Here is an 11,947-nt window from a genome sequence, read left to right as displayed (position 1 = left end):
ACCCGGTTTCCTTTCAGATTCCCTGTCTTTCATCCTTGGCCTGTGACTTTTATCCTCAGGGTGACAAAATGACATCTGTAACTCAGTCGTCCCATTTGCTTTTCAGTGAGGCAAGGCACTTTCAGGAAGAGACCCCACCACAGGTCAACAGTCACATGACCACACCCACCTATCATCTTAGGATGAATTTTAACTGGCACCTCAACTTGCCACCCTTAATACAATCTGGGTATTTTTCATGAAGAATAAGGGGAAATGGCTATGGTGAACTGCAGCGTCTGCTGTATACTGCATCACGATCACCTGGGTGGTGACAGATGGAGAACTTCTGGCCACTTGTGGAACCCACGTCTGGGGGAAGGGCCCTGGCCAGCTTATTTTAACACACTCCTCATGTGGTTTAATGCATATTGAAGCTTGAGTTCCACAAGATAGGGGGTAAAGAAGTAGCAAAAAAACAGACGCCTGCTCTACAATCTTATGAGGCACATTATCATGTTATTTGAAATAACTAGAGAACACTTAATTCTATGTGTATCAGTTAGGACGCTTTTGTCCTCGTACCAGAAAACCCAACTCAAAAATGCTTAAACACTAAGGTGATTTATTTTTATTACTTAAAAAAATTTTCCTTATTTTTGTCTGTGCCGAGTCTTCATAGTGCGCAGGCTTTTCTCTAGTTGCGGAGAGTGGGGACTGCTCTCTAGTTGCGGTGTGTGGGCTTCTCACTGCGGTGGCTTCTCTTTTGGAGCCCAGGCTTCAGTTGCTGTGGCAACAACGTGGGCTCAGTAGTTGCAGCTCCTGGGCTCTGGAGCACAGGCTCAATAGTTGTGGCACAGGGGCTTAGTTGCTCTGTGGCATGCGGGATTTCCCGAATCAGGGATCAAATGAATGTCTTCCGCATTGGCAGACAAGATTCTTTACCACTGAGCCACCAAGGAAATCTGGTAATTTATTATTTTGTGTTATAATAGTCCAGAGGTAGGATGGGTTCACACTTGTTAGACTCAGTGAAGATCATGAAAGGTCAGATGTTTTCCTTTCTCTCAACTTGGCTGTTGACCTTTACAGCCTCATTCTATGGCTGGATCCCTGCTCCCAGGTTGTAAGTTAGCTGCAGCAGCAATCAGTATCTCATGTTTTTTTGTTTATATTCAGTGTGTGAGAGAAAAACGGTTTCTAGTTGCTCTTGTTTGAGAAAGAATTCTTGTAGAAACTCATGATCCTCTATTTGTGTTTCAGTGCTCATTGCTGAACCAATCACTGACAAAGTGGCAATGCCTTTTTAACTAGTTAACGCATCCTTTAAGTTTGAATCAAAGTTGTATTTCCTCAATTTGCATTGCCCAAAGCGGTGGAGGTCAAATCAAACTGTGAACTGTGCCAGTTCACTGCATCCAAGTGGCATCTTGTTATGCCCCTTTAGACCCAGCCATTCTAGCTCCTTACCCCTTCCTGAGCCTCTCAATGAGGATTCTTACCCTCAGGGGAATGGTTGGAGGTAAGGTCAGACTTTTGGCAAGACCACCCAGCAACCTCAAGTCACTCCGAATCTTAGATGGCTATCTCTTCTAGCCAAAGCATTTGCTGATTCTTTGAGAAGGCACCCAGTAGACTGCCTCTTAAATTCCTAAGCTTCTCTCATAGCCACAACAGCCATATAATTCATTTTCACTTAATAAATTATTGGACTTATTAAATCTTATTAAATCTATTCTCCCTATAAAGTTGAGAGCAACAATTCTGGAAAGGGGAATTCTCCTTCCCATGCCAAGTTAAAAAATAAAAAAAAAAGGACTTATAATCACTGCTACCCCCTCAACATACATTCATTATGTAACATTTTACATTTGGAGACTACTCTCACACTCCCATGGCCTCATGGCTGCTTCGTGATAGAACCAGAAGTTAATTTGTGGGTACATGACCTCCCTTTTCCTTGAGTTTTTCAGCATTTTTATATGGACATAATCTATGTGGGTAGGGTAGATATAGCTAAACAAAACATCAAGGTTTGGATGCCTGAGTGATAAGAGGGGCAATGTATTTATTGGGGGAATACTTGATGAATTCGATTTTGAATTTATAAACTTAATGGCCAATGTCCCATCAATCAGTAAAGGTAAGACTCGTGTGTGAATAATTAATGTTGGAGATTTAGACTTAAGCCAGACCCTCTCTGAGAGGCAGGACTGAAGGTGAATAGCCAAGGGAAGAGAGCAGTGGGGAACCTAGCAGGGAGGTGACAAGATTTGAGGAGCCAGGGGTTACTCAGAAGAGATGTGCTAAAGAGCACCAGATAGTCTTGGTTCTTTATGTACAAACCACAGTGACTTGGAGAAAAGGTGACAGCAAGATGCCAGGCCAGTTAAATCTCTCAGACCAGCATTACCAAGGATATGACTTGGAATTTTCACCTTCCTTCTCAACATCTTCTTAGCATCACCCAAATTTTACATGTGGTGAAATCAAGGAAATGAAAAAGTAATGACTTCTCTAAAACACGGCACCAGGGATCAGATTTTATGTTATTCTACTTAATAAAAGTATAGAGGGCTACATGCAAGAGATTATACCAGGTATGGGACCCTTCTTTCTAAACCTAGGACAGTATACTAAGTCTGAGAGACTCTTGAGTTGGGAATCCTTCATACTCTTTCCAGAGAAGGCAATGGCAACCCACTCCAGTACTCTTGCCTGGAAAATCCCATGGATGGAGGAGCCTGAAGGCTGTAGTCCATGGGGTCACAAAGAGTCGGACACGACTGAGCGACTTCACTTTCATGCATTAGAGAAGGAAATGGCAACCCACTCCAGTGTTCTTGCCTGAAGAATCCCAGGGGCAGTGGAGCCTGGTGGGCTGCCGTCTATGGGGTCACACAGAGTTGGACAAGACTGAAGCAACTTAGCAGCAGCATACTCTTTCCAGAAAAGCAAAATATGTCCCATCACCCTCAAGATTGGTATACTTAAATCCAGCACCCCTGTTAAGGTATTAGGTTAGAGGAGCTCTTTGTTGCAGGGGTCAGAGATTCCACAGGGCCCAGTTAATACAAAGGTGCAAAGTAGGCCTGGAGATGTGGCAGGATCACATTTTCATCAGCAGCTCCTCCATTTTCATTACATGAACTTTTATACACCTATCTTTGGAGAGAAGCATCAGTGTCAGTCCTAGCGAGGAGACGTCTTGCCTTCAGGACATGAGTCTGAACTAGTACTTCAAAATGTGACAACAGAATTCTCTGATCACGTTTTTGACAAAGGATTTATTTGCTGATCCCTAAGAAGCAAAAATCAGAAAAATATCTCCCTCCCCCACTGCAAGAATAGATAATAAAACATTTTCAGTCATCCTCTTCCCTCTTCCCACGGTGGGCATGCCCATCATCGTCGAACAGACTGACAGCCAGAAATTCTCCAAAAGGCACCTGGCACAGTCATGTTGCTCATGCCTTCTGCTCCACCTCTCCGGCAGGCAAGTGGAGCCTTTTCTGTAGCTTCTTGCTTTCAACAGAAATTTATTGAAAAATGTTCTTGATAGCAAAATATTTAAAGATTCTCTCCCCAGGCTCATCTTTCACTTATCTACTAGAAAAGTACTGAATTGAAAAGGTTTTTTCTCCCAGTTGTGATCAAAACATGGAATACTGAAGAACTTGCGGGTTACTCTAAGTTCTTAGGTTACACACGTAGATATGTACAGAGGAAGTTGAACCCCAAGTTCTATTCCTTCCCAAAATGGGTAACAGAGGATTTGATTAGAACAGAAAAAAAAAAAAAAACCCCAAACCTGATAGTCATTCTATTGGCTTGGCCAAAACGTTCGTTCAGGTTTTAAAAAGCCAAATGAACATTTTGGTCAACACAGTATGATGGAGCAAAGCAGGCTTTTTCAACCGTAAACTGATACCACCTCTTGGTCATAAACCCTGCAGAGATCCAAGTAAGTCCTATATTTCGAAGAAAGTCAGCAGAAAGTGTGAAGAAATACGAACAGAGGAGAAAGCTGCTGAAGGCACAAAGGATCCCAAGAAATTTTTAGTGCTGTTTTCATTTAATAAGCCAGTAGTATAGCAACCTAAAGACCTTGGCTGTGATCACACCAGAATGTTTTTAATGGACTGCTGCGGGGAAACATGATGGACAGCTGGCATCCTCTGGCTCATGGTGCTAAGTGGGCAGCTCCAGAACCAACTCCATGGCGAGCCTATGGCTGGGGTGTGTAGCGGAGGTATTTCTTGCCAGATGGGAGCTCTTTGGTGAAGACTCCTTTAGGGAAAAGTTTTTTGGCTTCCTCTTCAGGGATGGTTGGAAGGACCATCACGCTGTCCCCATTCTATTGAAAAGACATTGAGAATGGTGAAGTTCAATCTTTCATGATGAGAATAATCAAGTCTCCTTTGCTTTGCTCTCTCCCCCTAAGGAATTTTGCTTTCACAAATTGATCTTTGACACTTTTGGGAAGAGAAGTATTTCCCCACCTTAATAAGAAATAGTCTGCTTTAAACCCAGTAACGGTTTGCTGCTGTATTTTAAAATTTATTCTAAGTAAGTCCTTTCCACTACCCTGTGGGACTGAACCTAGCTTCCTCTTTCACCCTTGGTCCCTACCTTTACCTCCTGCTGCTGCTTTTCCAGGCATGTTGGCTCTCCTGTTCCTTGAACGTGCCAAGCTCACTTTTAGGAAAACTCCTTAGCTGGTCCTTTAAGCCTGCAGGGCTCTTCCCTCCTAAAGATGTGTGACTTTGTCTCTTGCTTTCTTTACGTCCTCCCCAAAGGTCTCTTCAGAGAAGAGCCTTCCTTCCTTGACAGCCAAATATAAAAGCAACTCCTCCCACCTCTGCTCCCCTTCTCCCCACCTTTGCATGATTACTCTCTGTCATACACTGTCACCTAAGATACTGTAAACTTTACTGTTGGTCTTTACCCACTGGAATGTAAATTTTGTGAGGGCAGGGACTTTACACTGATTGTTCACTGCCAAATCCCAGTGCCCACTGTCTGGGCTCAGTAAACATAGGTTCAATGAATGGACACAGAATTTCAATGGTTTCCCAGTCAGAAGAAACAAAATAACAAGACCAGGTATTCAGGTTATTGGATTAAACAATGTAGTGACGTTAAGAAACTCTTGTGGTATTATCCATGTCCTACATATTGCCGGAATAATAGAGATTAAAAATTCATGAACAGGTTTCAGAGAATTCTACATAGGTTTAAAAGACTGGAGCTTAAGAGAAATGTTTCAAGACATTAATACACCAAATAATTTTATACCCACGACTTAAGTGGTCAAACTAAGTTCTGCTATAAATATTTGCCATCAGGGAACAGTTCAAGTTTTTTTTTTTTTAATCCTTTTATTTAGGAAAAGGAATCATTCTAACCAGTTAATCTGTCCAAATAACCTAAAAGTTAGAAATATAGGGAGTTTGTATTTTGTATAAAAGGTGTTAAAGACACTGAAAAATGGCCTCGCGGTAAATCCTAAACTCAGCCAGGAGGAAAAATCCTCTCAATATATCTGCATGCCAGAAACAGAGCCCTAGATAACACCCTAAAGGGAGCCATTCAGATGGCCCCATAGGCCCTCTAGGCAAGATGGGTTTCTGCCCTTTTAGGATCTTTACCTTCCAGTCAACCGGGGTGGCCACCCTCTTTTCTGCCGTCAGCTGGAGAGAGATAATTACTCTGAGAATCTCATCAAAGTTCCTGCCAGTGGTAGCTGGGTAGAGGATGGACAGTTTCAGTTTCTTATCAGGACCAAAAATAAACACCTGAGAAGTAGACAGACACATAAACAGGAAGAACTCTCTGAGTGTTTTTGATATTAAAGCCTCTTATAAGGCTCTTTAGTCATTAAAAATGTTCAAGGGTATAACAAAACAAAATAACAAAAGCCCCCAAGTATCTAGAAAGACATGCCAAACAAACTGGGTAGTTGGAATAGTTATGATTTTCTTCTCTGTTATATTTCTAAACTTGAAGGGAATTATATTTGGTTTTGGCTGTCTCAGTAAGAAAAACTGACTTGTGAACTGAATCCAGAAAAGGCCTCAGGAAGGTACTACGTTAACTATGGAAAATGATCATAAAAATAATACTAATGGGAGTTGATGGTGTTGTTTACTCGCTAAGTTATGTCCAACTCTTTTGTGACCTATGGACCACAGCCTGCCAGGCTCCTCTGTCCATGGGATTTCCCAGGCAAGAATACTGGAGTGGGTTGCCATTTCCTACTCCAGGGGATCTTCCCAACCCAGGGATCAAACCCACATCTCCTGCTTTGGCATGCAGATTCTTTACCACTGAGCCACTTGGGAAGCCCAATGGGAGTTGACACTGGTCCTCAAAATTTTGTATATTTTTGCAGATGTGGGAATAAGTTTGTTCTCTGGTGGATAAGGACAGAACAAATAAGAATTCAAAACAAGAGATGCCTTAAGAAGGCTATGACCCACTGCTTTAAAGAGGGCTGTCAGGAGAACTATAGCAAAAGATTTCACTATTCTAGATGACAGGATAACTTTTTATGTAGATTTTCAAAAGCTGTGAATTAAGCAGTTTATTACTAAGTTGGCTGAAAATTTTACTTTGTACCAGCGTTTAGATAAAAAGTGAGAGTGTCAGCACAGACTTATTTCCTAACTGGAGATACTCATTCATTTACTTTAGTTGCCCCAAGCATTTACTCAGATAGATGTTGCCTGGTCAGATTATCTAGTAGTACACAACTTACCACACGAGCAGTCACAGGCATGCCCTTTTCATCTTTCTCTGCTGGGTCCAGCATGCCCAACTGGATGGCAAGGTCCCGATTCTTATCATCAATGATGGGAAAAGGTAACTTTTCTGTGGGCTCTTCACCATTGTAAGCATTGATATCCTGAAATGCAGGGGAAAGGGAAAAAGGGAAGTCTAAAGCAGGCATATTCTCTAAATGCAATCAGTTAACAGCCATCATTTTGTAAGACAGGGAAGAGAGGACCATAATGATAATAATTTCTCTACACAATTTTAATAAGAAAGTTAATAAATGAACACTCCTTATCCCAACTGTTCACTGACAGAAATAACAGTAGGGTATAGTACTTAGGTTATAATCTAGAGCCTTTTCATGCCCAAGGCTCTTCAAATTCAGCATGTTTTTATGCTTTGAGAAAGCAGCATTAAACTCTCTAAAAGTGGAATAATACAGAGTTAAGACATCAATCTCAGGTACCTCTGGGTACCCAAACACTGTGAAAAAAAACATCAGTAACAATGAGTTCACATCCAGAAATTATGTCACAGGCAAAGATAATTCTGTAGATATGGTACTGATCTGACCCCTGCCTCAAAAGCACCCTGACTCAGACATTAAGCTACTGAAACAAAGATATTAAGAAATGAGAAGAAATACAAATCTTAGAGCAAAAAGAATAGAGAGTTGAATATTCACTTCAGGAACAAGTCAAAGGTAAATCTCTTATGGGTAAAAAGGCAGAGGTGAATTTACACTAGGGTGAAATCCACATAAAAAGCAAAGCATTCCAAGTCTGAATTGAAGGACAATGTACTTGCTTCCGCTCTATGCCTTCCTCCCCTAGTGAAAAAACTTTATTCATTTTTCTATCCTGGGAAGTTTTTTTGGGGAAAAAAAAAATCTAGCTTTATTATTTGATCTGGCATTGAAATTGCACTTGAGGTGGGCTAAGCATTATGGTAAGTACATGTGGGATACAGATAAGTAAAGTTCCTGCCTCTAAGGGACCTTCTAATTTGGTGAGATGATTTCCATAAGAAGCTGCAACAAATGCAAGATGGTAATATGCAAAAGGCAGAAACTGAAGTACACCAGCCTCCCCATGTGTAAGACTGCTGAGCTAGGAAACGGTTTAAGGACGGGGTATGACTTTAAGGACGGGGTATGACTTTGACCTGGGCCTTGAAGGATGGATACAATTTTCACAAGGCAAAGGAAGGCATTCTAGGGAGAGGAAGCAATATTAATGAAACATGTAGGCAAGTCTGAGTATAAACTATTGACTGGAGAATGAGGAATTTATCTGGGTAGAGTTTTAGGAAGTAAGGAAAAAGACTTAATGCTGGAATAAGGTCTATGTATTCAGTGGCGCCGTGAAAGTAAAACAAGAGTTGGTGGCATCGCAGATTAAAAACCTCTGTGGATTTTGCCACAGAGACGCCACAGGATAAACGTAGCATTCATGAACTTTGAAATGGATAACAAATTATACCATGTTTCTTAATTCTATTAGCTTAACTTTCTTCCTTCTGTCACTAGCAGTCTATCATGTCACCACCACTAAAATAACAACGGATATGGTTTCATGCTGCAGGCACCTTGAGGTTTCCTACATAACCAGGTGTAAAGTTGGGACTTGTTTCCTATTTAATGTGATCACAATTCTGAAAATTCTAAGGCACAAGCTCACCAGGAAACATGAACCTGGGTGTGTTCCTATACTTTAAAGAGTATCATATCATTGGCTATAAACTCTTCCTTCTGCCACTGTAGTCTCAATGACTGCTATGCAGTAACTCTCAACCCTGCTATTTGCATGACAGGCATTACATTACACCCATGAAAAGCAAAGAACCATATGCTTTGGCTTTATTCTATCCTAAATCAAGCTAATTCCTACCCTCTATCATTTAGTATCAAAGAAAGTATCACCTCCACCTCAAAAAAGCCAAGCTACTCTATAAAATGTATAACATGATCTGTAACCTCAAAGCTTTGCCAACAGGTAATACCTTGCTCCATGCAAGATGGTCTTCCACACTGTCTATGGAAAGAGCAATCATCTTAACATTTCTCTTGGCAAATTCTGGTGCCAGCTTTGCTGCTCTGCCGAGCTCCGTGGTACACACTGGGGTAAAGTCCCGAGGATGGGAGAAGAGAATGCCCCATCTGATAAGGAAAAAAGGTCACAAGTGAATGAAGAGATGATCACCAACATCACGTACAGTGAAAAATCACAAATCCTAGATCAAAAATGGCTTTCTTTTTAAAATGAATGCTTATGAAGACAACTGGGCTTCCCAGGTGGTGCTAGTGGTAAAGAACCCGCCTGCCAAAGCAAGAGATGTAAGAGATGTGGGTTCCATCCCTGGGTCAGGAAGATCCCCTGGAGGAGGGCATGGGAACCCACTCCAGTTGGGATACGGCTGAAGTGACTTAGCATGCACGCATGAAGACAATCACGTTTAAACTTTTTTGTTGAGGAATGCTTTTCAATTATCTCCAGAAAAACCTGTTTCATGCCCAATTCAATCAAATATATGAAATTCAATATGGTAAATATTTAAAAAGACTGTCAGGGTATTGCCTACTTTAGTAACTCCAGAGCTACCCTGAGTCCTTTTCAGCTAAAAAAATCTGTGCTATTCAAACTAAATACTTACTAAAATAGCTTCCCCCCTCCTTTACACTTTCTACATTTTTTTCTAAGCACAGATATGCTGACATTCACCTCCAATAATGGATGAGCCAGTATGCCTGAATCTAGACCAATGCCTGACTTAAATAATAAACACATTATGTAACCTGAAATAAATAGGCTTCTATCCTCTATTTATATGTAAAGTTAAAGCTGACACTTGGCTTCTTTTACATGAAGATATAAAAACTTTTGTAAAACTAGTTTACTGATTTAACCTGCTAAACAGGACACCCAATATTTGTACCCTGACAAAACAACAGCATTTTAAGATTTTCATCTATCTCTTCACGTGCAGTTTCTTCTTCCTTTAGACCAAGTGGGTAGAAAAAATATAGCCTTCAATGTTGATTTCTACAACTACAGATTCTTAGGGTAATAGTATTATCTAAATCATCATTGCCTAAGATTAAACTTGTATAAATTTTAAGCACATTTCAAGCTAAGTCACCAAGAATCTTTGGAGTACTGTCTTCTCCTGGGCAGCAGAAACTATTCTTTCAACTGAAAATCTAACACTCAGTTTCCACACTCTAGTTGACTTAACATTAAAGCGGGACCTTAAACTAGTAGATTTCTCACGGTAGCCTAGACGCCACGCTGTCCTCCTTGAAGTCTGCCAAATTTCCTGAAGCACAAATAAGAAAGCAGAGACAGGGTACCTAATTCCCACCTACATCTGCCACTCAGCTCCCAAGGTTTCAGGAAAGGAAAAGACTTTCTTATAAAAAGGATGGATGGCCCTGTGGCAAGACTGGGAAGAGAAAGGTAATATTTTTAAGATTGTGGGAGGGTGTGGTATGTTTTTATATATATATAAAGGGCAATAAGATTTATTTAAAATGTATAAAAATAATCTAGTTATGAGTACAATCTAGGCCTTAGAGTCCATGGTGAAGGATCTATTTAAGGGTCTGATGAGACTTAAGGAAAGTCTCCAGAAGTTGAGAAAAAAAATGAACAGGGCAGTTCCTCTTGTCTTGTTAAAGAGGTGATTAGTTAGAAAAATCAGGCCTTCTCTTTGCATTGTGAGTCAAGAGACTGTTTTGCTGAATCATGTTAAGAAAACTTGTCTGAAGCCACTTCACATTCTCCCCTTCAGAAGCCACACTCTATAGTTTGCTCCAGGCGAGGAACAGGATAACCCCTGAGAATGTCTTACTGTGGCCTGTTCCCTTCTAAGTCTCCCTACTGCTACTCTTCAGAGGAATACAATTACAGTATCCCCTTTCCTTCCTTCTTCATTTTCAAAAGACAAAAAGGTTTCCTCCTTTAAGGGAGATGGTCCCAACTCACTAAACCCCCTGGAAAAACCCACATTTGTTTGGTGAAGATGTACTGGGAAGAAGCTGCTTCTGTCACATATATATGGTGACTGGGCTCAATAAACTCATTAAGTAAGCTCCCAAACCCCTTGGCTGTTTCCAGTTGTCCAGGGGAAGGGTAGGTACCCATAATGTTTGAAATTGTAATTTTTTTTCTTCAAAACACATCTGATCAAAAATTGACAGTCTGAACTGAAATCACATGAAGAATGGAGTTGGGAAAAATTCTATTTGGCACAATCCATTTATTATAGTGTTATAAAAGGCTCAAACTTATTTTTGGGGTAAGGCAGGAAATAGTACTCTCCCATACTTGACCCAAGGCAGACTTGTGTATTATTTGTTTATAGATGCAGTTTTCTCTCTCATCTTCCTCCTGCTGATTCCCTGAGAAGGTACCACTTTTAATCAGATCAACAAAAAATCCAAACAATTAGGGTCAGCTTAAATGGTGACATCATTTATAACTATTGCTACAATAATATGCTTCATAATAATATTTAGCTTTAATCTATACAACCTAAGAGCTTTGGCAAGATTTTGTTTTATGTGGGTGGGGGCTGTAGGTAAGAATGGGAAGAAACATTCTTTGAAAATCCCATGGAGTTTTGGAGAAATACTAATAACTAGATCCTTGAGTATGAGACCGGACATGGTCTGTATTTCTGAAGTCTTTGCCTGCTTTTAAGGTCTGACTGTTCCATTTCTCATCCTTTTTCTAGCCTAGTCCTCTCTTTCAAAGAACTTACCTTTTCCCTTAATCAGTGCTTGGAAAAAAATCCCCAGTGGCTTAGGTGGTAAAGAATCCACCTGCAATATGGGAGACCCGGGTTTGATCCCTGGGTTGGGAAGATCCCCTGCAGGAGGGAATGGATACCCACTCCAGTATTCTTGCCTGGAGAATCCCATGGATTCTCCCTGACAGGCTACAATCCATGGGGTCACAAAAAGTCAGACACAACTGAGCAACTAACACACTTCGAAGAGGTTGGTTAGGCCTAAGAATCTCTCCCAGGTGCTGTGTGTGTGTGTGTGTAAGAATCTCTCCCAGGTGCTGTGTGTGTGTGTGTGTGTGCGCGTGTGTAAGATTGTAAGATTGTCTCCCAGGTGCTCAGTGTGTGTGTGTGTGTGCGTGTGTGCGTGTGTGTGTGTGTGTGTGTGTGTGTGTGTGTGCTGTCT

At 41.0% G+C, this 11,947-nt stretch overlaps 1 protein-coding gene across 1 annotated transcript in view; it reads right to left on the bottom strand.

Annotated features, from left to right (window-relative positions):
- Positions 1–3,246: 3,246 nt before the first annotated feature.
- Positions 3,247–11,947, bottom strand: part of PRDX6 (peroxiredoxin 6) — a 10,195-nt gene continuing 1,494 nt past the window's right edge. The window contains exons 2-5 of the mRNA XM_010850063.1: positions 8,758–8,914; positions 6,740–6,886; positions 5,631–5,777; positions 3,247–4,336 (exon numbers count right to left, since the gene is read on the bottom strand). Coding sequence (XP_010848365.1) covers positions 4,208–4,336; positions 5,631–5,777; positions 6,740–6,886; positions 8,758–8,914 — 580 coding nt within the window. The 3' untranslated portion in view covers positions 3,247–4,207. The remainder of the gene's footprint in view (positions 4,337–5,630; positions 5,778–6,739; positions 6,887–8,757; positions 8,915–11,947) is intronic.

The sequence above is a fragment of the Bison bison genome, unplaced genomic scaffold (assembly GCF_000754665.1).
Source record: "Bison bison bison isolate TAMUID 2011002044 unplaced genomic scaffold, Bison_UMD1.0 scf7180017864289, whole genome shotgun sequence".
NCBI lineage: Eukaryota > Metazoa > Chordata > Mammalia > Artiodactyla > Bovidae > Bison > Bison bison.
Note: the sequence above shows the minus strand (reverse complement) of the source record. Positions and strands in the feature narration are given on the sequence as shown.